Source organism: Ornithorhynchus anatinus, chromosome X1 (genome assembly GCF_004115215.2).
Source record: "Ornithorhynchus anatinus isolate Pmale09 chromosome X1, mOrnAna1.pri.v4, whole genome shotgun sequence".
Taxonomy (NCBI): domain Eukaryota; kingdom Metazoa; phylum Chordata; class Mammalia; order Monotremata; family Ornithorhynchidae; genus Ornithorhynchus; species Ornithorhynchus anatinus.
The window spans coordinates 73,444,633-73,469,750 of NC_041749.1; the positions used below are offsets into that span (position 1 = coordinate 73,444,633).

Genomic DNA, 25,118 nt, shown 5'->3' on the forward strand with positions numbered 1-25,118 from the left:
TGTATCTATTTCTGGATGCAACCTCATGTTTACCTTGGAAAGTGTCAATCACCTTTCACTGCCAGACTTCAGCTGGTCCATACTCCCCTTTGTTCTGATAACCAGTGTCAGACAGAATAAAGCATCAGCAACATCAAAGGTATTTAGAAATTCTGAACACTTTTCCCCTCATATGTGCTCCATGCTTCTCTCTGACTCCAATTATATAAATGTTGATGTAAAATGTCAAAGAAAAAATGATTGAAATGTTGCTCTATGGGCATGAATCTGTCATTCTCTGGTTTCTCTTAATTCACAGATAAAATGCCCTGTTCTCAGCTATGCTCTGGTGTTGGAGGGGAGAAATTAGGCCAACATCTTTAAGATCTGAAGACAAGGATAGCATTATAAGATTGTCAATGGTAGCAACATTTTGGACCATGAAGAGCCCAAAAGCATTGTGTTAGAGATACCAGCCCTTTACTGTTGAAAATCCTCAAGCAAATATTACCAAAATGTCTGCTGGTCTAGATTATTTTAAGGTTAAACCTATTCTGTGTTTTTGAAACATCTTTGGAAAACAAGCAGGGACAATTTAGTCAGTATTAGTAGTAGTAGCGCTTATTGAATTTCACTTAATATGGAGCACACTGTACTAGGCACTTAGGAAGTAAAGAATAATAAAGTGACAGGTTTCCTGCCCACAAGGAGCTCAGGCTTTAATGGGTTTAGTCAGTGAAGCAATAGCATGTAACACAAGTCCATAGAGGGTCTCTAGTCCAAGGATAATTATTGGGGGGCGGGGGAAAGGATATTCAAATATTATTGCTCAGTTTATCAGTAGAAGTTAGAAGTCTGTGTGCAGAGTAATAATGTTGGTATTTGTTAAGTGCTTACTATGTGCAGAGCACTGTTCTAAGCGCTGGGGTAGATACAGGGTAATCAGGTAGACCCATGTGAGGCTCACAGTAAAATCCCCATTTTACAGATGAGGTAACTGAGGCCCAGAGAAGTTAAGTGACTTGCCCACAGTCACACAGCTGACAAGTGGCAGATCCTGGATTCAAACCCATGACATCTGACTCCCAAGCCCATGCTCTTTCCACTGAGCCACACTGCTATACTGACTGTAAGCTCATTGTGGGCAGAGATGTGTCTGTTATATTGTACTGTCCCAAATGCTTAGTACAGGGCTCTGCACACAGTAAGTGCTCAGTAAATATGACTGACTGACTGACTTGGGTGACAACAAATACAGTTGTTAGACACAATCCCTGCCCTCAAGGAACTTACAGTCTATTGAGGGAGACCTATATTAAGGTAAATTACAGGTAGGAAAAACAACTGAATATCAAGATATGTACAAAAGTTCTGGGGGGTGGTTTAATTACCTAAGTGCTTAGTGGGTATGGACTTAAGTGCATAGGCAACACAGTAGGGTGGGGAGATGAGTGATTTGTCAGGAAAAGCTTCCTGGAGGTCCTTTCTCCACATCACCAATATATGGGGCTGACATTATGCTTTAGCGGATGGAGAGAGAAGCTAAAGGGATTTCTTCCTCCTAACTACCAAAAATGCTTCCACACTCTATAAAGTACCAGATATAATGAGCATAAAAATTCAATTTATGACCAGACAGGTTGAAAAACAGGGCAGTCAGGAAAAGCACTTTTAGCACTCTACCTCCCCTGTTGACTGTTCACCACTGTATTTACCCTTAAAAAACAATTTATAGCTAAAATAGTCCATGTTTTATACACTCCATTAGAGTGTGAGCTCTTTGTATAGCATGGAGGCTTAGTCATAGACTGGAAATGGTCACTAAGAGATCATCTGGTCCAATCCCCTGCCTTTGAATGGTAAATGGATAAGGCAAACAGATGGTTGTGTAGTCTTTTCTTAAACATCCCCAAGGGCAGAGACTCCGCAGCCTCCCTTGGTAGACTGTTACATGTTTGATCATACTGACAATCAAGATCCAAGCTCCTTGAGAGCAAGGATCATGTTTACCAACAGTACAGCACAAAATAAGCATTCAGTAAATACCAATGATTGATCAAGAAGTTTTTTCTTCATTATGTCCAACCAAATTCTTTCCTGCTTTAATTTAAGCTATTTTCTATTGCTTTGTTTTCTGTGGACACAGAAAACTCATGGAAAACTCAGCACTGTCTTTATAAAAGGATTTCATATACTTAAAGACCCGAGTTAGTTACAGGTGTAGGCAAACTAGAAAGTCACTGAAGACCAACCATTTTATGGGGACCTCTCTCCTCCAAGCACCCGAGAGGCAGAACTGCTTGGTTGCAGGAGTCCTGGCAATTGAGAGGGTGAGAAGAAAGGGAGAGGTTTAAGGAACAGAATCACTGCCCCAACAATTAATTCCAATCCTTAACCTCCCCTACTCCATAAACAAGTCCAGGAGTGATCTTGAAAGTTGCCTGCGACCAGCAAGTCTAGTAGTAATAGAAATAGAAATAGTAGTAGTAGAAGCAGCATGGCTTAGTGAAAAGAGCACGGGTTTGGGAATCAGAGGTCATGGGTTCCAATCCCGTCCCCACCACTTGTCTGCTGTCTGACCTTGGGCAAGTCACTTAACTTCTTTGTGCCTCAGTTCCCTCATCTGCAAAATGGGGATTAAGACTTTGAGCTCCATGAGAGACAACCTGATTACCTTGTATCTACCCCAGCACTTAAAACAGTGCTTAGCACATAGTAAGCACTGAACAAATACCATCATTAATATTAAATAGCATTTATTAAGCATCACTGTAGCACTTGGGAAAATACCACAGAAGCACAAGACATTTTCTCTGCCCAAAAGGAACTGGCACCCTAATGGGTGAAGACAGGCATACAATATTTAGAGTAATCAAAATAAAATGAATGAACCTCACAGCACTTATGTACAGATCCATAATTCATTTATTTATATTAAGGTCTGTCTGCAAGCTCCCTCTAGGCAGGGAATGTACCTACCAACTTACTGTACTCTTCCAAGCTCTTTGTACAGTGCTCAGCTCAGAGTAAGTGTTGAATAAGTAGCACTCATTGATGCATATGCATAGGCTCTGAGAATGGCTTTAAACAATTCAGCATGGCTCAGTGGAAAGAGCCCGGGCTTGGTAGTCAGAGGTCATGGGTTCGAATCTCTGCTCTGCCACTTCTCAGCTGTGTGACTTTGGGCAAGTCACTTAACTTCTCTGTGCCTCAGTGACCTCATCTGTAAAATGGGGATGAAGACTGTGAGCCTCATGTGGGACAACCTGATTACCCTGTATCTACCCCAGCTCTTAGAACAGTGCTTCGCATATAGTAAGTGCTTAACAAATACCAACATTATTATTATTATTAACAATTATAAAATTGTTAGAGATGGCTAATGCATTTATATGATTTGGCATTCTGGGAATTAATTGGGTAAGGGTCCTTGGAGGAGGTGGGATTTCAGGAGGGCATTGAGTTGGGAATGAGCTAGAATTGTGGAAGACAATTTGTGAAGCCACTCTAATCTCCCCTTCTCAAAGTTGAACAATCTCAATTCCTCTGAATTTTCTCACAGAAACTATTTTTTCATCCCTTTTTTTAAATCACTCTTTTCTTGACTCTCTCTAGTCCCTCCTAGTCCTTCTAAAAAAGCAGTGAACAAAATGGGGTACAATGATTTGAAAAGTTTCTAACCAACACAGAGCACATTTAGCTCTTCCTGAATGGGTGCTTCCTCCTCATGTTTTGGCTAGAACACAGAAACAATTAAGGAACATTCTTCGGACATCATGCATGTTGATAGAGCACAATGCAGTACCAGAAGAACCTGAGGTACTGCCATGCATGTTTTGCCTAATGTGGGCCTCTGAAATAACACAACCCCTATGGAAGAACTGGGTATATAGTGAAAGGTTTACTTTTGACCCTTGTATGTCATCTTCCTGTGAAGCCTATGGACTTAATTATCAAAGGAACTGCCTGCATGGAGACCTTAAGCACATGAAGGTTACCATATATTTTTCATTTGGAGCCTTTGGAAATGTTCTGGGAAGGCAATTTCAAAGTCACTGACACCCTTAATGGACAAATGGCACTGAACTTCAAATGCAGAGGATTTTATTGACCACTACTCAAATCCCTGGTGGGAAGCAATAACAACAACTTTAATTACAGGACAGTCACAGTTCACTGATGCCTGACAATTGCCAAGGCCTGAATTTATTGTTTTATTTGTGAAAACAAGTAACTACTGTCAGGTACCCCTCTGGAAAATGAGAAAGACTGTGTAGCACTTCATCTCATTCTCAGCAAAAGGTCAATTCAACTCAGAAAACCAAAAAGAAAGGACAGAATTAGTTGCACCTAACAAAAGAGGATTGTAATTTCTACTAAGGAAAGCACCGGCTCTGCAATTCTGAGGATTGGAATCCTATCAGTACAACTAGGCCCTGCGGATAGCTAAAGACTAAGCACTAGAAGACCAAACCGGTACCCTGTCAAAACCACACCATCACACTGGCCTATTTGTCCTAATAAAAAACACTCTATTGCTTCCAAGCACAAGCTACAAGAACCAGAATCCATGCCCAAAGTCATTTAACCTTACAAGGATTGATATAGCATGGTTAATAAGTCAACGGAATTCAGAAGCCATATGGAAGTAAAGAGGCAGTTTTATTTTGGTTCCTTGGACTTGAAGCAGATTAAATAATCAAAAAGGCTAGGCTATCAGGTCATGGTTTAAATGCTACAGCTGTCCTCCAAGATTTGACAGGCACTCTAGATGGCCCACATACTGTGAGTGAGAAAGGCAAAGAAAATCTCTGTCTGGCAGACAATGTTTTTTAGAGAGTACAAAAAAGAATTACACTAATGGAGTACCATCTCTATTTAATGGAGGCATTCAAGTAACTGTTTTGATGATTGTCTATTTGGAGTCTTTTTTCTTTAACCACCCAAAGCAAGAAGGATTAGTAAAGGTAAAAGGCAGTCAGGCTATTGCTGTTTAATATAATATTGATTTATTTATCTTCAACTTAATAAACTTGGATTAAACAATTTTGCAAGCAAGACTTCAAAGGATCAGCCATGAAAGGTGAGATATGATCATTTATTCCATCTGATAGTAGAGTCACTGTGTCTTCTCAAATCAATATAAGCTTGAATCTTGTTTTTAGGTTGACTGTCTTTGCTTCGGGACTCAACTAACTTAGAATACCTTAAGGAAGCAGAATTCATGTTTTCATCATTCTGATTTGAAGAAATAATTCAACCTGAATAGCAAACACTGGCCAATTTATGATGCATTTATAAAATAGGAAGAGCTATGCAAAATGAATATAATCATAGAATGCCCAGTCTTTCATTAATAGATTAGTGGGTTGTCGAATTCTCTGGTTTGAGATTTTCTTTCCTGTTAGTAATTAATGTTTGAACTCCAAAGTCAGTGTGATGTGTGCCCTTTAATTTTCAAAGCTTTTAAATAACAATTCACTAAATTATTTTTTACTTTGAAATAAGTAATTTTGATTATCTGGATCCTCATATTACAATCCTGAAACAGATAATTTGGTCTGATATTCCAATTCTCTTGAGCTAGAATAAATCTCAAAAGACCCCCATGCCCCAAATGATTTCATTTGCATGTATCTTTATTGTGTCACTTTACTGTGTCTCAGAGAACACAATTTAAAAGTCAGCTTTAAGTGTATTTGATAGCAACAAGGTTCCTTTTTATCAAAGTCAAGTTAACCAATGTCAGGAACTTTGGGAGACAATAATAATTTTAAACAGCAAGTATCATTAAATACTCGTGTCCTCTTTTATCATTTTTATGAACTCTCCTGACAAATATCTGAATAATCATAGTGGTTGGGAATTCAAGTTTAGGGAAAGTAAAGTTGACACTTCTTTAGGGGAACTTCAGTAACCAACATAAATATGTGGGTGGTACTCCCAATAATATTTTCCAGAAAGCATCTGAAAATTCTCTTGGTTACTGAAAACACTTTTATGCTTTGCCATCCACAAACTGTCAATAAAAAAGGTTCCCATGAGAAGTTCTGCTGGAGGTTTTCATTCTTGATATTAATAATCATTATTCATTTTGAAAATGAATGCTATTCTTTTCAATATAAATAAACCTTAGGGCTGCAATCTTTTGGATTCACATTTACTAGAATACATGACTAAGGTGCTAATTCAGTACAGCCGAAACAGTGCTCCAGAATGTCCAGTGGAGCTCAGTTTAAAATGGAGAATAATTAATCATCAGTTCAGGTAACATAGGATTTCACCTTGGTCTGAATAATTTGAAAGCGAAGACTGAATCAATTAATCAGTGGTGTTTATTGACCACTTACTATGTGCAGAGCACTGAACTAAACACTTGGGAGAGAACCATTCAATAAATGTGGTAGACACAATCCCTGCCCACAAGGAGCTTACAGTTTAGAGGCAGAGACAGACATTAAAATAACTTACAAATAGAGGAAACGGCAGAATATGAGGACATATGTGTAAGTGCTGTGGGACTGGGAATTGGGTATCAAAGTGCTTAAGAAGTACACATCCAAATGCAGAGGTGATGCAGAGGGGAGGATAAATAGGGTGAAGAAATGGGTTCATCATGGAAGGCCTCTTGGAGGAGATGTGATTTTAGGAAGTCCTGGAAGCTGGAACGAATGGTGGCTTGTCATATATGAAGGGGGAAGAGGTTCCAGGCCAGAGGGAGGACGTGAGCAAGGGTTGGCAGGAAGATGGATGAGACTGTGGTACAGCGAAGAGGTTAGCATTAGAGGAGCAAAGTGTACCACCTGGTTGTAGTAGGAGTAATGTGTATATCAGTAATGTGTATATCATAAAGTACTATGTTTTAAAGAAGTTTTACCATGTAATCTCTTTATATTTGCTGCAGGTGAACTGCTTTTGCTTTCAAGTATAATTTTATTTATCCATGGGGTATGTGGCTTCCCAGAAATGTGCTTTTGTCACCCATCTTCTAAGACCGTAGACTGCAGCAACCAGGGACTTACTGAAGTTCCTTCCAATTTACCTGCTCAAACTCAGATACTGTACTTGCGGGATAACCGGATTTGGATAATCAATGAATCATCATTTAATGAAACAGCTTGGCTCAAAATCCTAGACTTATCTAACAATTCTCTTTCAACTCTGTCACCTGGTGCTTTCCATGGCCTTCACTATTTACAGGTTTTAAACCTAACCCAGAACTCTATTCGTACCCTAGAAAACAAGATTTTCAACTCACTCCCACAACTGAGAGAACTTGATTTGTCATCTAACGGCATAGTGCACCTGCCTGAATCCCTGGGGGATGCCAAAGAGAACCTAACTTTATTTGCAGTCCAACAAAACCAACTTCAGCACATAGATCGAGTTCTCCTAGAATCCTTTTCCAATCTAAGAGTTTTACTTTTCAAGGATAACCTCTGGAAATGCAATTGCCACTTACTTGGTCTTAAACTCTGGCTGGAGAGCTTTATATATAAAGGTCAGTAATGTCTATACTGAAAACACCATATGTTCACTGAGCATTTTGAAAGAGACTTTACCTATACTATTCATTACAAATGCATTTTAATGAGTGTCTAGTTTGGGGGAATTTAAATAGTTCCTTTGATGTTATTTCATGGCGTGTTGAGGTCTGTATGAAAAAGGCAAATGTTCTAATGTAGTTACTACTATAGTTCACTGAATTTATATACAATTAGACTGTTTAATGCTGTCTTTCTAAATGCATGATTCATGGCGTAGTGGATGGGAGCATGGGCCTGGGAGTCAGAAAGTCATGGACTCCAATCTGGTTCTGCCACTAGTCTGTTGTTTGCAAATAGGAAGCAATGCATTTGACTTATTAAATGTCTTCTCTAAGGATGGCTTCTTTTAAGTAGATACAATGATTTTCAGGGCTAAGATCAAAAGTTACATCTAATAACTATGTCTGACTGATGAAAAAAATCCCAAAACAATTAGCTATATGTACTGGCAAGGAATGGAATGTGGACTATATATTTAAAATATAGTTATCAATAATATTTCAATAGAATCAACATTCAACTAATTCAAAAGGAGTACGTATGTGGGGGGGGGGGGCTACAGAGATTATTTGTGTATTTGTATATATGTAATGAGAGAATCTAAAATGAAAAATACTCAATTTTTAACTTCATAAAATCAATATTTCTCTGTCAAATGGCAAGGTGACACATTTTAAGGCACAAGCAAATTATACATTGGGAATTACAATATTCCTTTAGTTTATCTTTCCATTTGAATATCTAAATTCATTTTTGAACATGACTTTATGAAAATAAAATCTCAATCTAACTGCATAAAACTCTACAGACTTCAAAGAATGCTATTCCTTTTCTTCAAAAGGAACGTTGATCACTGGATTTCTTTATGATATTAATCAATATAGTCCCACATTGAAACTCAGAATCATACACATTAATTTGTCTTCTTGGGTCTTTGCTCCATAACATAACTTTTTCCTAATTAGTATCTAATTAGAACAGTGCTAAGCATTTAGTACAATGCTTTGTATGCAGCAAATATTCAATAAATACTGTTGATTACTCTAATTGGATACTCTACTATATTCTCCAATTCTAAAATTTTGAGTTCCTGAGGGACAGGGACCACGTGTAATTCTGTATACTTTCCCAGCACTTAGTATAGTGCTCTGCACACAGTAAGTGCTTAATAAATACTATTACTACTAAAATTAAATAGCATTACTACAACTGGGTTTTTCCTGGTTCTAATCCTGGCTCCTTCACTTGTCTGCTGTGTGACCTTGGGCAAGCCACTTAACTTCTCTGTGCCTCAGTTACCTCATCCGTAAAATGGGGATTGAGACTGTGAGCCCCATGTGGGACAGGGGCTGTGTCCAACCCAATTTGCTAACCTCAGGGCTTAGTACAGTGCCTGGCACATAGTAAACACTTAAATACTAGGATTATTATTAATTGGGTTTTTCCTCCCAATCACCGGGGCAGGACTTAGATCTGAGAAAGGAAAGAGAAAACAAGAAAGCACCTGGCCTAAGGCTGAAATGCTAATAGCCCCTTTAGCACTAATAATAATAATGATGATGGCATTTGTTAAGCGATTACTGTTTGTGAAGAACTGTTCTAAGTGCTGGACGAACCTACAGCCCCATCAACTGGCAAGCTATTTTTGAAGGAGGACTAGCAATTGTTAATGGGAGCTATGCCTTGGGCATATAAAAAGTGATCAATCCCCAGTGGGCTGGGTGAGTGAGGCAGGGAGCCAATTTGGAGATATTTATTATTTTTTACCTTTCTAGTAATATTTTTATGTTTGTCTCCTTGAAGTGTAAGCTCCTTGCAGACAGGGAATGTGTCACTTCATTATTCTACACTTCCCCAACACCTAGCACAGTGCACTGCACCAAGTGTCCACATAGTATGCTGCTATTACTTACTTGTTAATAGGAGAGAGAGAGGCAAATACAGATAGTAACATACAATGGGAACCAGAGGGAAAACACTTGATAATATTAATAATGAAGCAGCATGGCTTAGTGGAAAGAGAAGGGGCTTGTGAGTCAGAGTCATGGGTTCTAATCCCGTCTCTGCCACTTGTCAGTTGTGTGACTTTGGGCAAGTCACTTAACTTCTTTGAGCCTCAGTTCCCTCATCTGTAAAAGGGGGATTAAGACTGTGAGCCCCACATGGGACAACCTGATTACCTTGTATCTACCCAAGGGCTTAGAACAGTGCTTGGCACATAGTAAATGCTTAACAAATACCATTATTTTTATCATTAATGGCATGTATAAAGCACTCATTATGTATCAAGCACTGTTCTAAGCACTGGGGTACAAACAAGTTAACCACATTGGACACAGTCCCTATCCCATATAGGGCTCACAGTCTAAGTAGGAGGGAGAACAGATGAGGAAACAGGCATAGAGAAATTAAGTTACTTGTTCAAGGTCACACTGCAAGACTGTGAGCCCCTCATGAGGCCACCTGATTACCTTGTATCTAGCCCAGTGCTTAGAACAGTGCTTGGCACATATTAAGTGCTTAACAAATACCATAATAATAATAATTATCTTGGGGAAACAACATAGCCCTATAGACTGTAAGCTCCTTGTAGGCAGGGAACATGCCTACCAACTCTATTAGTTGTACTCTCCCAAGCACTCTGCACATAGTAAGTGCTCAATAAATAGCATTAATTGATTGGTTTGATTTCTGGCTCCACCACTTGCTTGCTATATGACCTTGGGTGAGTGACTAACTTCTCTCTGCCTCAGTTCCCTCAATTGTAAAATGGGGATTCAATCTCTCTTAGACCGTGAGCCCCATGTGGAGCACTGACTGTGTCTGACCTGATTATCTTGTATCTACCCCAGCACCTGTACAATGTTGGCAGATGAGTACTTAACAAATACTGCAATTATATAATTGATAGTTGTAATAATAAAATGACATAGACTTCAGTGTTAAGGGGGGGCTGATGGGATGACTTGATCAGGAAGGTAGGGATTAGACAAAGAATCCATCTTTGAGGAGGTAAATTTTCAGGAGAGCTTTGAACATGGAGAGGGATGTGCTTTGGCAGATTTGAGACAGGAGGGAGTTCCAGGCAGAGAGAAGAGTTGGAGATGGTAGAGTTATGAGCAAGAAATAGCTAAGAGATTAGTTTGGGAGGAGTGAAAAGCATGAATAAGGTGAAGGGGTGAAAAGAATGGCAACAAACTATAAACAGAAGCAAATAAAGGTCCAATAAATCCCACTGCAAAAAGAAACTAAAGAAACTACTCAGTATTAAGCAGAAAGAATAATCAGTGTTTAAGGCAATGAATGGATAGCCACATTTAAACTAGGCTTTAAATTTGGGGTGATAAGAAGAAGTGCACTAAATCATATCACATTGTACAAATTACTGTAATAGTGGAGAGTTTTTACCAATTAACTGATAAATTTACTATTCTGGTATAAATTTACTTTTGTCTGTTTGATGTCATTATTCTGGACTGTTAAAATATTAAGTTATAGCTTCTTGCAATTCCCAAATTTTTCCTTAAATCTCTGGCCTTATGTTGCATAATGAATTTCAGCAGGGTCCCTCTGACTGTATACCGATGAGTAAAATGATTTCAAATCAGTGTGCTGTGCTATCTTAATATCAGTTCCAGCATAAAGGTTCTTTGGTTTATCTCAAAAAACCACTTCCTGTGTGGTAATTCAGTGACCTCTCACATTTCTCTTAGACTCATTTAGATCCGCCCTTTCCTCTCCACCTAAACGGCTATCTCACTGGTACAGGCTCTCATAATATCCCAGCTGGATTATTGTGTCAGCCTTCTCTCTCATCTCCCTTCCTCCTATCCCTCCCCACTCCAGTCTATTCTTCATTCCACTGCCCGGCTCATCTTGCTGCAGAAACGCTCTGGGCATTTCACTTCCCTTCTTAAAAGCCTCCGGTGGTTGCCTATCAACCTCCACTTGAAACAAAAACTTCTCACTCTAGGCTTCAAGTTTCTCCATCACCTTGTCCCCTCCTACCTTTCCTCCCTTCTCTCTTTCTAATGTCTACCCCATAGGCTCCGCTCCTCTGCCGCCCACCTCCTCACCGTTCCCCATTCTCGCCTATCCCACCGTCAACCCCTGGGCCACGTCCTCCCACTGTGCTGGAATGCCCTCCCTCCTCACCTCCGCCAAACTCATTCTCTTCCCCTCTTCAAAGCCCTATTGAGAGCTCACCTCCTCCAAGAGACCTTCCCAGACTGAGCTTCCCCTTTTCCCTCTGCTCCCTCTGCTGCCTCTCTGCCCCCCCTTCACTTCCCCTCAGCTAAGCCCCCTTTTCCCCCCCTTTCCCTCTGCTCCTCACCCTCTCCCTTCCCCTCCCCTCAACACTGTGCTCGTCCACTCATTTGTATATATTTTTATTACCTTATTTATTTTGTTAATGAGATGTACATCCCCTTGATTCTATTTATTGCTTTTGTTTTAGTCTGTCTCCCCTGATTAGACTGTAGGCCCATCAATGGGCAGGGATTGTCTCTACCTGTTGCCGAATTGTACATTCCAAGTGCTTAGTACAGTGTTCTGCACATAGTAAGCTCTCAATAAATACTATTGAATGAATGAATAAGTTATTACATTAAAATAATTCAATACCCAACACTGCTTTAACCATTTGCTGTGGAAGAGAGACACTATTACCTTTAGCACATTGAGCCATCAGTCAATTGAGTGTCTACTGTGTGAAGAGAACTGTACTAAGCACTTCTGAGAGTACAAGAGGATAAGCAGTCATTATTTTATAATCTGGTAGAGGAAAACAAACTCTAAATAAATTTACAGATAAAAAGAAGGAAGAGGAAGTATGTATATGAATTACTGCTTGAAAATATGTGTATGCTTTGTATTAAGGTGTTATAACTAGTGATGAATACAGGATGCTTGGGGGGCACAGAGGTGCAGAAGTGGCAGTTAGGGAGATATAAACTGGGAAGGTTAAAAATTAATCAGGGAAGGCTTCCTGGAATAAACTGATTTTGGAAGGGATTTGCCGATAGGGAAAGCAGTGTTCTAACCAATGAAGAAGGAGGGAGTTCCAGGCAGGGGAAAGGAAAGAAGCAAGAAATGGGTGAGGGGAGAGACAAAATGAAGCACACTTAGATTAGTTTGGCAGGAAGAATGAAGAGTCCAAAATGAGGTGTAATTGGAGAAGAGAGTGGATAGGTAGGAGGGGGAGACCTGATGGAGTACTTTAAAGCCAATGGGCCAGGGGGTTCTGCTTGATGCAAGAATTATGGATAAGCCCTAGAGTATTCGGAGGAATGGAAGGACCTGTCTGGAGGTAGTTTCCAATATCAAACTTAATATTATTTCACAAAAAGGTAATAAAAAATTCCAAAAGAGAGGTGAGGTGTACAGTGGGTAGTACACAGGCCTGATGGTTGGAACCATTGGCTCTAATTGATGCTCCTCTAATTAACCTCAATCAATCAAGCAATGGTATTGATTGAGAGCACTTACTACACACAGAGCACTGTACTAAGCGATTTGGAGAGTACAATACGATACAGTAAGTAAACACGATCCTTGCCCTCAAAGAATTTATAGACTAGAGGGGCAGATGGGTACAAAAATAAATTATGCATGGATATGAACTTAAGTGTTGTGGGGCTCAAGGAGGGGTGAATATCAAAGTGCTTAAGTGATACACACTTAAGTGCATAGGTGACACAGAAGGGAAAGGGAGTAGGGGAAATGAGGGCTTCTTAAAGCAGATGTGATTTTAATAAGGCTTTGAAGGCAGGGAGAGTGGAGGTCTACTGGATATGAATGGGAAGAAAGTTCCATAACAGAGGATGAAGGTAAGGGGTTGGTGGAGAGACAAACAAGATTGGGGTACAGTGAGTAGGTTGGCATGGAGGAGCAAAGTGGGCAGGTTGGGTTGTAGTAGAAGATCAGCAAGGTCAGGTAGGAGAGAGAGCTGATTAACTGCTTTAAAGCTGATGGTAAGGAGTTTCAGTTTGATGTGGAGACAGATGGGCAGAATCCCTGCCTGATGTTGGCCGTTTCATTTCACCTGTGTTCTTTGAGCACCCTAAACATCAGTTAGGGATAAATACTCCCCTCTCAGCTTCTTGGCAAGGTTTTTGGGAAGCTACATGAACTTTATCTTCTCAGAACCATCTTGGAAGAAAGGGATTCTCTAATTTCAAATCATTCTTGCATCCTAGAGACATACTAATCATTCTTGCATCCTTGTTGATATACTTGTTGAGAAGCAGCGTGGCTTAATGGAAAGAGCATGGTCTTGGGAGTCAGAGGTTGTGGGTTCTAATCCCATCTCCTCCACTTGTCAGCTGTGTGACTTTGGGCAAGTCACTTAACTTCTCTGTGCCTCAGTTACCTCATCTGTAAAATGGGGATTAAGACTGTGAGCCCCACATGGGACAACCTGATTACCTGTATCTACTCAAGTACTTAGAACTGTGCTTGGCACATAGTAAGGGCTTAACAATACCATATTACTTTGATTCACAGCAGTGGTAAGGTGCCAGCACACATTTATTCTTCTTGCATGTGTAAGATGCATCACAGAGAATGAAAACTTCAGTCAAAGGTATCTTGAAAGTTATAATCTAGTATTGAAAGTATTAAAACCTTTGCTAGGCTCAAAAGGTATTTTAATAGATGGTACTAGCTGGATTTGGGTGGACAAATATGCAAAAGCCAAGTGCACGTGAACCATTTCAACTTCACATTTTAGATGATCAATCAATCAACCAGTGGTATTTACTGAGTGAATACTATCTGCAGAACATTGTACTGAATGCTTGGGAGAGTACAACAGAATTAGCAGAAACATTCCCCGCTCACTGATAGAGTTAGCAGTTGTTTTATTATTTCTGAGATTTCTGATGGGAATTTTGAAGCAAAGCTGTATTGATGGAATTACATTTGTTAGGAGTAGGAATTGTCTATTATATAGCTTTCACTTATTCTTTATGTGCCTCTTTTCACATTCTCCCCCGCCCTCCAAGCAAGGTTTACTCCAAATTGCCTTTAAGTATGTTACAAATTTAAGCTGTGCTAATAGAGAACTGTGAGCTCACTGTGGGCAGAGAATGTCACTGTTTATTGTTGCATTGTACTTTCCCAAGCACTTAGTTCAGTGCTCTGCACATAGTAAGCTCTCAATAAATACGACTGAATGAATGAACAAGAAGTATAAACATCATAAAATATGGTTGCAAATTTTTACTGTAGAAAAATGAGGAAACTTTCTAAATTCCATCAGAATGATCATAGTTAGGGAATACTAGGATTGCAGAGATTCCCAAGTCAATCAATCGTATTCATTGAGCACTTACTGTGTGCAGAGCACTATACTAAGGGCTTAGGAGAGTACAACACAATAATAGACACATTCCCTGCCCACAACGAGCCTAAAGTCTAGAGATTCCAGAACTCACTATATGCTATCGTCGTTTTGTTTTAAAGGTGGAATCAACGATGAAATTATCTGTTCTGCACCAGAAAACTGGAAGGGAAAGAACCTCCTTAAAATCCCTTATGAGTTCTACCAGGCATGCCCTCCCATAATGGCTCAAAGGGTTAGCTCAAGTACTCTTCCCCTGGGCACAGAGCAGGGGAATATGCTGAAACCTGCCCAACACGAAGAAGAGGGAGACAAAAGCCACTCAGACTGTCAACTGAAACCAAGGCCCCGGCCCACCAATCTGCGCCATGCCGTTGCCACTGTAGTGATAACTGGAGTTGTCTGTGGAACTGTGTGTCTAATGATGTTGGCAGCTGCTATTTATGGTTGTGCCTATGCCGCAATTACTGCAAAATACCACAGGGAACACTTGGCCCAAGCAAATGAGCAAAGGAGTCCAGAAGAAAAAGAGCCATTTGATAGTTCCTTGGCATGAGCCGCTGTTGTCTATGGTTTCTCAAAAATAGGAACCATCGTTTCAATCAAAGGAAAGTGTCTAAGTAGGGCAGCATTACTATTACTGTATTTATGCTTTTTCACAAAAAAAGTCTGTAAAGAAAGATCCCTGGGAAGCAATTCGTGTTAAGATTTTTAAATATCACAGATGAAATAAAGATGTTCTTTATACTGTTTGCATGCTAAGCTCTAGAAATTATTCCACAAGGTCGAAGGCTGGAGACGGAGACATGAAGATGAGATCTTTTTCCAGTGCTCTTTCCTGTGCTCTTTCCTTCTTTAACCACCCTTACAAAGAACACAATGAGGCATAAACAAACCAGTAGGTATTCTGAGCAAATCTGTGGCTTGAAAAGGCAGCGCAATTTTGATCTACTTGCTAAAAGACCGAGGACCCTACCCAAGAAGCCACTGGATACTTCTGTAATTCAAGTTTGAGCTAGACAGTGGTGATACATTTTCAGCTTGTGTAAGTTATGTGTTTAATATATGAGTCTGTGGCTGGAAATTCCATAGTTTGCCACAAGAGTCAGGTTATTGTTAATGTTCTAAATCAGAAAACAATTTGGGGTTTTCTGGCCCGCTTAGGAAGAAAAGGGTTCCATGTTTGTATAATAGAACTCAGGCCCAGAATTTGGTTGGGGAAGTGCTGTGAAGCAAGAACAAATAAGATATAAACAAACATAAAGAAGGTTGGAGCCACATTCAGAATAGGCATTTCTGACAGTCCATATTCACTGAATGAAACTTTCTATTTGTAACTCACAGCAGGAATGAATGTAGAGGAGGTTGTAGGCAATACCTAGTCCAGTGGGCCAAGGCAATGGAATCTGTATATTTGTATTTAACACTCAAACTTGGAGTGCAATCAATTCACCTACTAAGGGAATACAGTCTGTTGTGGTGGAAGGGAGCAGTTATTGACCGTCATCCAGAAATAATGACTGACATTTTCTGATAGGAAATGTCAAATAATTCTGTACCGAACTGCCAGGAGAGTCCAGACATGTGTCGATCCCCATCATCGTTTCTAAGTAATTCAGGAAATCTCCTCTAAGAAACACTGCCTTATCACTGTAAAAATTTTTAAGGAGTCACTTTCAGTCAAATGACAGCATCCAACAGCTACTGACTTCAAAATACTGTACTAAGTGTCCTATAGAAGACAAATCTCTACTGCACCCAGGGAGCCCACAAGCGAGTAGAGCAGATCAATCAATCAATTGTATTTATTGAGCACTTATGTTCAGAGCACTGGACTAAGTGCTTGGGAGAGGAAAACATAGCAGAGGAGACAGGTGATAGACTCTTCTTTTATTCAGGGTCCCAGGATACTTTCACAATAGTGGACTAAATGTTACTCATTACTTAAGCCAGTATCTTACTTAAATGGTTCCCTGGAAGCCTGAAAGAGATCATCAAGTTTCCAGAAGTGCTTTACTTACCCTCACAATATATTTTATTTACTGGTAGAATTTGGTAGAATTTAGAACTCAAATTCTTGGAAAAAAACAGTTTAGGCTGTAAGATCCTGTGGTTGGGGATCATGTCTACCAAGTGTTGTACTTTACTCTTCCAAGTGCTTAGTACAGTGCTCTGAACATAGTAAGCTCTCAATAAATGATTGATTGGTTAATGAACTTCCCCTACTCCATATGGGAGCCCTTCTTCAGGTCCTATTAGATTTATAAGTTGACATTTATAAGATAATATTTCAAGCCACTGAGTTTTAAGGCTTAGTGTATTAGCTGATGAACAGAAGATAGACATTTTGTTTTGACCCTCTGGTTACTTGAGAGCTTGCTTAGGGAAATGGTTGGAAATAGGGTCCAGTCTAAGGTAGCGCACAACTTAACTCAACTTAGCCTTTCATTTACCACACAGAGAATTGAGACAGAAACATACTTTACTACATGAAGATCTCCTCTGGCTGGATCTAGGGGTAGTGGGCAAAAGGTAAGGGCAAAACTAACTGCCTTTTCCTAGCTCCTGCCCAAGGAGAACTCAGCCCTGCCCCAATGAAGGATAGTGCTTCCCACTACTGGCAGAGGAGTTAATCTCTTCCCAAAAGCATCATGGCCTAGTAAAAAAACATGGGCCTGGGAATCAGAGGCCCTGGGTTCTAATCCCGGCTCTGCCTCTTATCTGCTCTGTGACCTTGGGCAAGTCACTTAACTTCTCTGTGCCTCAGTTCGCTCATTTGAAAATTGGGGATTCAATGCCTGTTCACCCTCCTATGTAGACTATGTGCCCCATGTGGAACCTGGTTATCTAGTATCTACCCCAGCACTTATACTTGATAAATAGTAAGTGTTTAACAAATACCACAGTGATTATTAATTATTATTATTAGAATGTTCCAATAGGTTCTCGGAAATGTGGGCAATGCTAGCTCCTTTGCACCACAGGGCTTGCAGTCATGCACCCTGCGGGCAGGGAACATAGAAAGAGCATGGGCTTTGGAGTCAGAGGTCATGGGTTCGAATTCCAGCTCTGCCACTTAGCTGTGTGACTGTGGGCAAGTCACTTAACTTCTCTGTGCCTCAGTTACCTCATCTGTAAAATGGGGATTAAGACTGTGAGCCCCAGGTGGGACAATCTGATTCCCCTGTGTCTACCCCAGTGCTTAGAACAGTGCTCTGCACATAGTAAGCGCTTAACAAATACCAACATCATTATTATTATTATGTCTACCAACTCTGTTACAGTATACTCTCCCAAGCATTTTGTACAGTGCTCTGCACACAGTAAGTACCCAATAAATATGACCAATCGATTGATTACCCACAAATCTCCTACCAGTTTTTTTAAAGCACTTTGCTCCAGCTATGGCCTTACCTGCTAAAACGTAATCTCAAAAGGAAGCAAAATCTATTACTATTACTATCATTATTTTTAAGTCCTACATGCTCAAGTTATCACAGCCTCTGTTCCACATGGGGCTCAAAATTTATCTTATCTTCATTTTGCAAATGAGGGAAATAATATCCAGTTTACACAGCAGACTAATAATAATAATAATGATGATGATGATGATGATGATAATATTTGTTAAGCGCTTACTATGTGCCAAGAACTATTCTAAGCACTAGGGTAGCTACAAGGTAATTAGGTTGTCCCACTTGGGGCTCACAGTCGTAATCCCCATTTTACAGATGAGGTAACCGAGGCACAGAGAAGTGAAGCGACTTGCCCAGTCACACAGCTGACAAGTGGTGGAGCCAGGATTAGAACTCATGACCTCTGACTCCCAAGCCCAGGCCCTTTCCACTAATCCATGCTGCTTCTCAGTAGTAGTAGTGGACTAGTAGTGGAACAATACTGGAACCCAGATCTCCTGATTCACAATCCCATGCTACTTCCTCTAGGACAAGATGCCTCTCTATGGCTTCTGAGTCTCCAGTCATATTCGCTCTGTGGCCTGGCATTTATACCTTAATGGATTATGAAATCATTAGGATTTTGCATGGTTTACATAATCTTAATTACCCATCTTCTGATTCATTTGCACCATTTTAATTAGCATGTATTCAACTCATTACTGTAGATTAGGGCTCTGCTCATTTCTCTGATGAAGACATGACATCTTTTGCTTCCACAACTTAATATTTCTGTATTCATAAACCAATAAAGGCCATCAGATCTAAATCTGCTATGTTGTCATTTATTTTGATTTTCAAATTGCACTAGCACATTATTAAAATTTACATATTTCTATGAATAGTCCAGTTATCACAAGCTGCAGTTTAAAATGAAAATGTTTACTAACATCTAAATGTCAACAAACTTTCAAGAAAAATCAAAATCAAATTGTTTAGATTAACAAATGCAAAGTTATCATTTTGTAATATGAGAAATGTGATGTTTTACTGTAAAGAAATGCACATGAAAGACACAATTTGCAGAGCATTCTGTGAGAACCACAAATGTTCTTTCATAACCACTGCAGTTCACAAAGGGTAATTTGCCAACGCCTAACAAATTATTTTCAGCTGCTCATTGTATGCTGTTGAATTGAGAGATTCTTTGCAGAAATGATCTTAATTCATAAAGCTCTGCTATGGATATATCCTGTGGCAGAAATAATGATTTGTGTGTGTGTTTTTTTTAATGTGAAAATTCATTTCAATATCCTGAAGCAGAACATAAGAATTCCAGCCTAGGGTTGTTTTTTTTGTTTTTTCAAGACGGCTTTAATTATCAATAGCATCAAACAATAGAGATTTTATTTTTAATTGTGTGCCACTGGCTGCTTGCCTCCCATGCCCACTGTCAGCTGCATCTTTCGCTACATCTTATTCAGAAATTCAACATTCTTCAGCAGTGCATCAGGAGAGTCTGATCTATTTTAGTTAAGCACCCTAGCATATGAAATAGGAGAAATGGGTATTTTCCTACTACATATGAGAGATGAAGACCAACTATCAATTTACGAATTCAGTCACTTAAGCTACGACTTTCTTCCCCAGTTCATGTAAGGATTATGGAAATGAAACCTCATTGCCCCCAGTGGTCCAACCTATAGCCAGAAATAAGAAACCCTCATCTCGCATATCAAAGAGGCTAGCTTAATTGCATTATATATAGCTTATCTGCAGTTTAGAACATTAATATCATAGCACACCATCTGTTGAAAACCAATAACTAACTATTGCAGTCCAGGAAAAGATCATGCCTTACATTTTTCCATCACCACCAGTCTATTCACTAGCTGTCTGTGGTTAGAGAATTAATCAGCTACTGATACTTTAAAATTAAGTTCAAAATGCATATCGTTTCATTGATTAGGTTCATGCACTACCTCATGAGTTCATCGTGTGGCAGTTTCTCTGGGTTCAAATGATAAATAATTTCCTATGGACATTCCTTAATTAATGCTTCTATCAAAACTTCCATTTAGGTTCAGCCATAACACATCACAGCCAGGCGATAATTCCAGGTAAAATTGTAAAATAATGAGATACAATTTTCAAGAATGCTCTTTCTAGGATAACTTACTATTTAAATATCATCTGAAAGCGGGCAGATTTTTCAATATAACTCTAATTGCCCTCCAAGGGGCTAAGCAGAAAGTCATCCAAAGCATTTGGGGGAGAGGATACCATGTTAATGTTTTTTAACTTTCCTTATAAAAGCAAATTTGGTGATCTTTTGGTTTTCTTCCCTGGGAACAATTTCTCTTCCATGCAATGGGATTTTGCTGAATCCACCAAGAGAAAAGGCAAAGGGGGGGTATATCTTACAAGGTATACTATGATGTTACAAGATTGCATCCTTTCTTTAAATATATCAGTCATTCATTATAATGGGGTGATTATAAAAACAACTTTTACTGTAAAAATCTAATAGTAACAATTTTGTATTGTTTTTGCTTTCACTCCTGTAATGAGGTTTTGGTTGGGAACCATAGGCAAAGTTGATTCACACAAGCTATCTATGATTCTGCCCTGAAGCAGGAGGAGGGATGAGATAATAATAATAATAATGATCATAATGTTAGTATTTGTTAAACACTTACTATGTGCCAAGCACTGTTCTAAGCACTGGGGTAGATACAGGCTAATGAGGTTGTCCCATGTGGGGCTCACACTTGTAATCCCCATTTTACAGATGAGGTAACTGAGTCACCACAAAGTTATGTGACTTGCCCAAAGTCACACAGCTGACAGGTGGCAGAGCTGGGATTAGAACCCATGACCTCTGACTTCTAAGCCCGTGCTCTTTCCACTTTTATTGGTGGTCATTTAAGATGACCTCTTAAAGTTCCTTTCAGCTGAAGGATTGTTTCTATGATTTTTGAAATGACCCAAATCTGGAAAAGGTAGGGAGAAGCTCTTCATCAGCTCACCGCATATTAACAAAAGCATTTTTCTGAGCAGTAATAGATACTTCTATATACACTCCAATCTGCTGCAGGAGGGAACATTCATTTCATTTTCCTTATCCTCTGCAGGGCCTTTTAAGAAGGATTCACATCTATTTTAGCCTTAATAGATCAAACTCCCAATAAGGTCAACAGGAGATTTGCCTGGATAAAGGTTCCAGGAAAGATTCCAAACCCTGGAGTAGGCTTTGGAAAAAACATAACAAAACATGAACTGTGTCTTCTTATAAAACCCGAGATGACATTTGCAGAGGATTTACTAAAGAGTAAGATGATTATACTTTTCAGTGGTTTGTAAAGTAGAATAAAGCTTGGACCAATCACTGACTTGTCAATGAGAACATCAGTGGAAAGAGCCCGGGCTTGGGAGTCAGAGTTCATGGGTTCTAATCCTGGTTCTGCCACTCATCAGCTGTGTGATTGTGGGCAAATCACTTAACTTCTCTGTGCCTCAGTTCCCTCATCTGTAAAATGGGGATTAACTGTGAGCCTCACGTGGGACAACCTGATTACCCTGTATCTACCCCAGTGCTTAGAACAGTGCTCTGCACATAGTAAGCGCTTAACAAATACCAACATTATTATTATTATTATTCTTAGAGAGCTTAGAAATGTTGATGGGCATTTTGGAGTAAGCATGCACTAAATACTTTTACCTTCCCTCCCATTTACCTATCCTGCCCATATTAGGGAGTTAGACAAGAAATGAGAAAGTAGCATGTTTAAAAATCAGTAGAGGTTTTTATTCCAGCCTGTATGAGTTAATACTTTATCAATGCAAATGTATGCCAATTATGGTGAGCTCATATTTCATAAATACACATGAATAAATTACTTAAATATTTTTAACTATTGCATTTTTATACTGGAACACAGGAACATATCTTTAGCCAGAAGGTTTTGGGATGCATTTATGTTTTCATTTCCAACTCCATTGTACTTTCCCAAGCATTTAGTACAATGCTCCACACACAGTAAATGTTCAATAAATATCATTGATTGATTCACTGTGCCCTAGCGTTATAGGCATACCATGATAAAATGAAGAAGGATAATTTGATTTGAGCCTAGCAGCATAATATCTCTTTATTGTAAGCAAAATGAATGGAAATAGTGATTTACTGTGATGTGGAAAAATCCCAAATGCATGAGGAATTCAGCATGTGACTGTCTAAGAAAAAAAAATCCAACATATTGAACTCAGTAATAATGGTAGTAATAAAAGTGCTTACTCTGTGCCAAACCCTGTAGTAAGAGCTGGAGTAGTTACAAGATAATCAGTTTGTTCCCTTCCCACAACCTGTTTACACTCGAAAGGGGAAGACAGCCACTAATACAAATAAATAAATTATGGAAATGTACATAAGTGCTGGAGGGGCTGAGGAAGGGGTGAATAAATGATGCAAATCCAAGTGCAAGGGAGAGGCAGAAGGGAGTAGAAGAGGAAATGAGGGATTAGTCAGCAAAGACCTCCTGGAGGAGATGTGCTTATAATAAGGTTTTGAAAGTGGGAAGAGTGATTGTCTGTCCGGGGCAAGATGACTGAATGCTTTAAAGCCAATGGTATGGGGATTCTGTTTGATGCAGAGAAGAATGGGCAACCACTGGAGGTTCTTGAGGAGTCGGGAAATTTGGACTGAATGTGTTGCAGAAACATGATCAGGGAAGCAAAGTGAAATGGGGTGGGGAGAGACAAGAAGCAGGGAGATCAGCAAGGAAGCTAATGCGGTAATCAAGGCAGGATAGGATAAATGCTTGGATTGGAATGGTGGCAGTTTGGATGGAGAGGAAAAGGAGGATTTTAGTGATGCTGTGCAAGTCTGAACCAAAGGATTGGGTGACAGATTGAATAAGTGGGCTGAATGAGTGAGATGAGTTAATAACACCAAGGTTATGGGCCTGTGAGGCAAGGAGGATAGAGGAGCACTGTACAGTGACGGCAAAGTCTGGGGAGCCCCATGTGGGACAGATACGGCGTTCTGTTTTGGACATGTTATGTTTGAAGTGTCAGTGGGACATCCAAGCAGAGATGTCCTGAAGGTAGGAGGAAATGTGAGATTACAGAGAAGGAGAGAGCTCAGTTGAAGCCATGAAGATGAGTAATGATAATAATGATGGTATTTGTTAAGCACTTACTATGTGTCAAGCACTTTACCTAGCGCTGGGGTAGATACAAGCTAATCAGGTTGGACACAATCTCTGTCCCACATTCATTCATTCAATAGTATTTATTGAGCACTTACTATGTGCAGAGCACTGTACTAAGCACTTGGAATGTACAATAAGGCAACAGATGGAGACAATCCCTGCCCAATGATGGGCTCACAGTCTAATCGGGGGAGATAGACAGCAGAGCAAGACAGAACAAAACAAAAATAAGACAATATTATCAAGATAAATAGAATCAAGGGGATGTATACCTCATTAACCAAATAAATAGGGTAATAAATAATAAATACAAATGAGCACAGTGCTGAAGGGAGGGGAATGGGGAAGGGGGGGAGCAGAGGGTGGGGGGGAGGGGGAGCAGAGGGAAAGGGGGGCTCAGTCAGGGAAGGCGACTTGGAGGAGGTGAGCTCTCAGGAGGGCTTTGAAGAGGGGAAGAGAGTTAGTTTGGCATATGTGAGGAGGGAGGGCATTCCAGGACAGTGGTAGGATGTGGGCCAGAGGTAGACGGCAGGATAGGCATGAATGGGGGATAGTGAGGAGGTGAGTGGCAGAGGAGCGGAGTGTACAGGGTGAGCAGTAGAAAGAGAGAAGGGCGGTGAGGTAGAAGGGGGCAAGGTGATGGAGAGCTTTGAAACCAAGAATGAGGAGTTTTTGTTTCGTGCGAAGGTTGACAGACAACCACTGGAGGTTTTTGAGGAGGGGAGTGACATGCCCAGAGCGTTTCTTTAGGAAGATGATCCAGGCAGCGGAATGAAGAATAGACTGGAGTGGGGAGAGACAGGAGGAAGGGAGATACAAGAGGAGGCTGACACAATAACCCAGTTGGGATATTATGAGAGCTGTACCAGCACAATAGGAAAGGGTGGATCATGGCAATATTGTAAAGGTGAGACTGGCAGGTGTTGGTGACGGATTGGATGTGGGGGGTGAATGAGAGAGCTAAGTCAAGAATGATACCAAGGTTGCGGGCCTGTGAGACGAGAAGGATGGTAGTGCCATCCACAGTGACAGGGAAGTCAGGGAGAGGGCAGGATTTGGGAGGGAAGATATGGAGCTCAGTTTTATTCATTCATTCATTCAATAGTATTTATTGAGTGCTTACTATGTGCAGAGCACTGTACTAAGTGCTTGGAATGTACAAGTCAGCAATAGATACAGTCCCTGCCATTTGATGGGTTTACAGTCTAATCGGGGGAGACAGGCCCACAAGAAGAATGGCAATAAATAGAGTCAAGGGGAAGAACATCTCATAAAAACAATGGCAACTAAATAGAATCAGGGTGATGTACATCTCATAAAACAAAATAAACAAAATAAATAGGGTGATAAAGATATATACAGTCGAGCAGACGAGTACAGTGCTGAGGGGGTGGAATGAGAGAGGGGGAGGAGGAGAGGGAAAGGGGGGAAAAGAGGGTTTATTCATTCAATTCAATAGTATTTATTGAACGCTTACTATGTGCAGAGCACTGTACTAAGCGCTTGGAATGAACAAGTCGGTTTAGCTGCGGAGAGGTGAAGGGGGGTAGAGGGAGCAGAGGGAAAAAGGGGGGAGCTCAGTCTGGGAAGGCCTCTTGGAGGAGGTGAGTTTTAAGTAGGGATTTGAAGAGGGGAAGAGAAT

The 25,118-nt window shown here is 40.1% G+C and overlaps 2 protein-coding genes across 3 annotated transcripts in view; one reads left to right on the top strand and one right to left on the bottom strand.

Annotated features, from left to right (window-relative positions):
* The window catches only part of CACNA2D3 (calcium voltage-gated channel auxiliary subunit alpha2delta 3), a 1,019,762-nt gene that overhangs the window by 117,196 nt on the left and 877,448 nt on the right, over window positions 1-25,118 (bottom strand). The window lies entirely within an intron of this gene.
* Window positions 5,056-15,424, top strand: LRTM1 (leucine rich repeats and transmembrane domains 1). Its single transcript, XM_003428603.1, has 3 exons — window positions 5,056-5,062; window positions 6,884-7,480; window positions 14,991-15,424. The coding sequence occupies exons 1-3, from the start codon at window positions 5,056-5,058 to the stop codon at window positions 15,422-15,424; spliced, it is 1,038 nt and encodes a 345-aa protein (XP_003428651.1).

What these genes read in the sequence shown, in the direction of transcription:
- LRTM1 (XM_003428603.1), top strand. An exon ending in GGAGAGCTTTATATATAAAG is followed by an intron (nt 7,481 to 14,990) that starts GTCAGTAATGTC and finishes TTTGTTTTAAAG; the next exon opens with GTGGAATCAACGATGAAATT.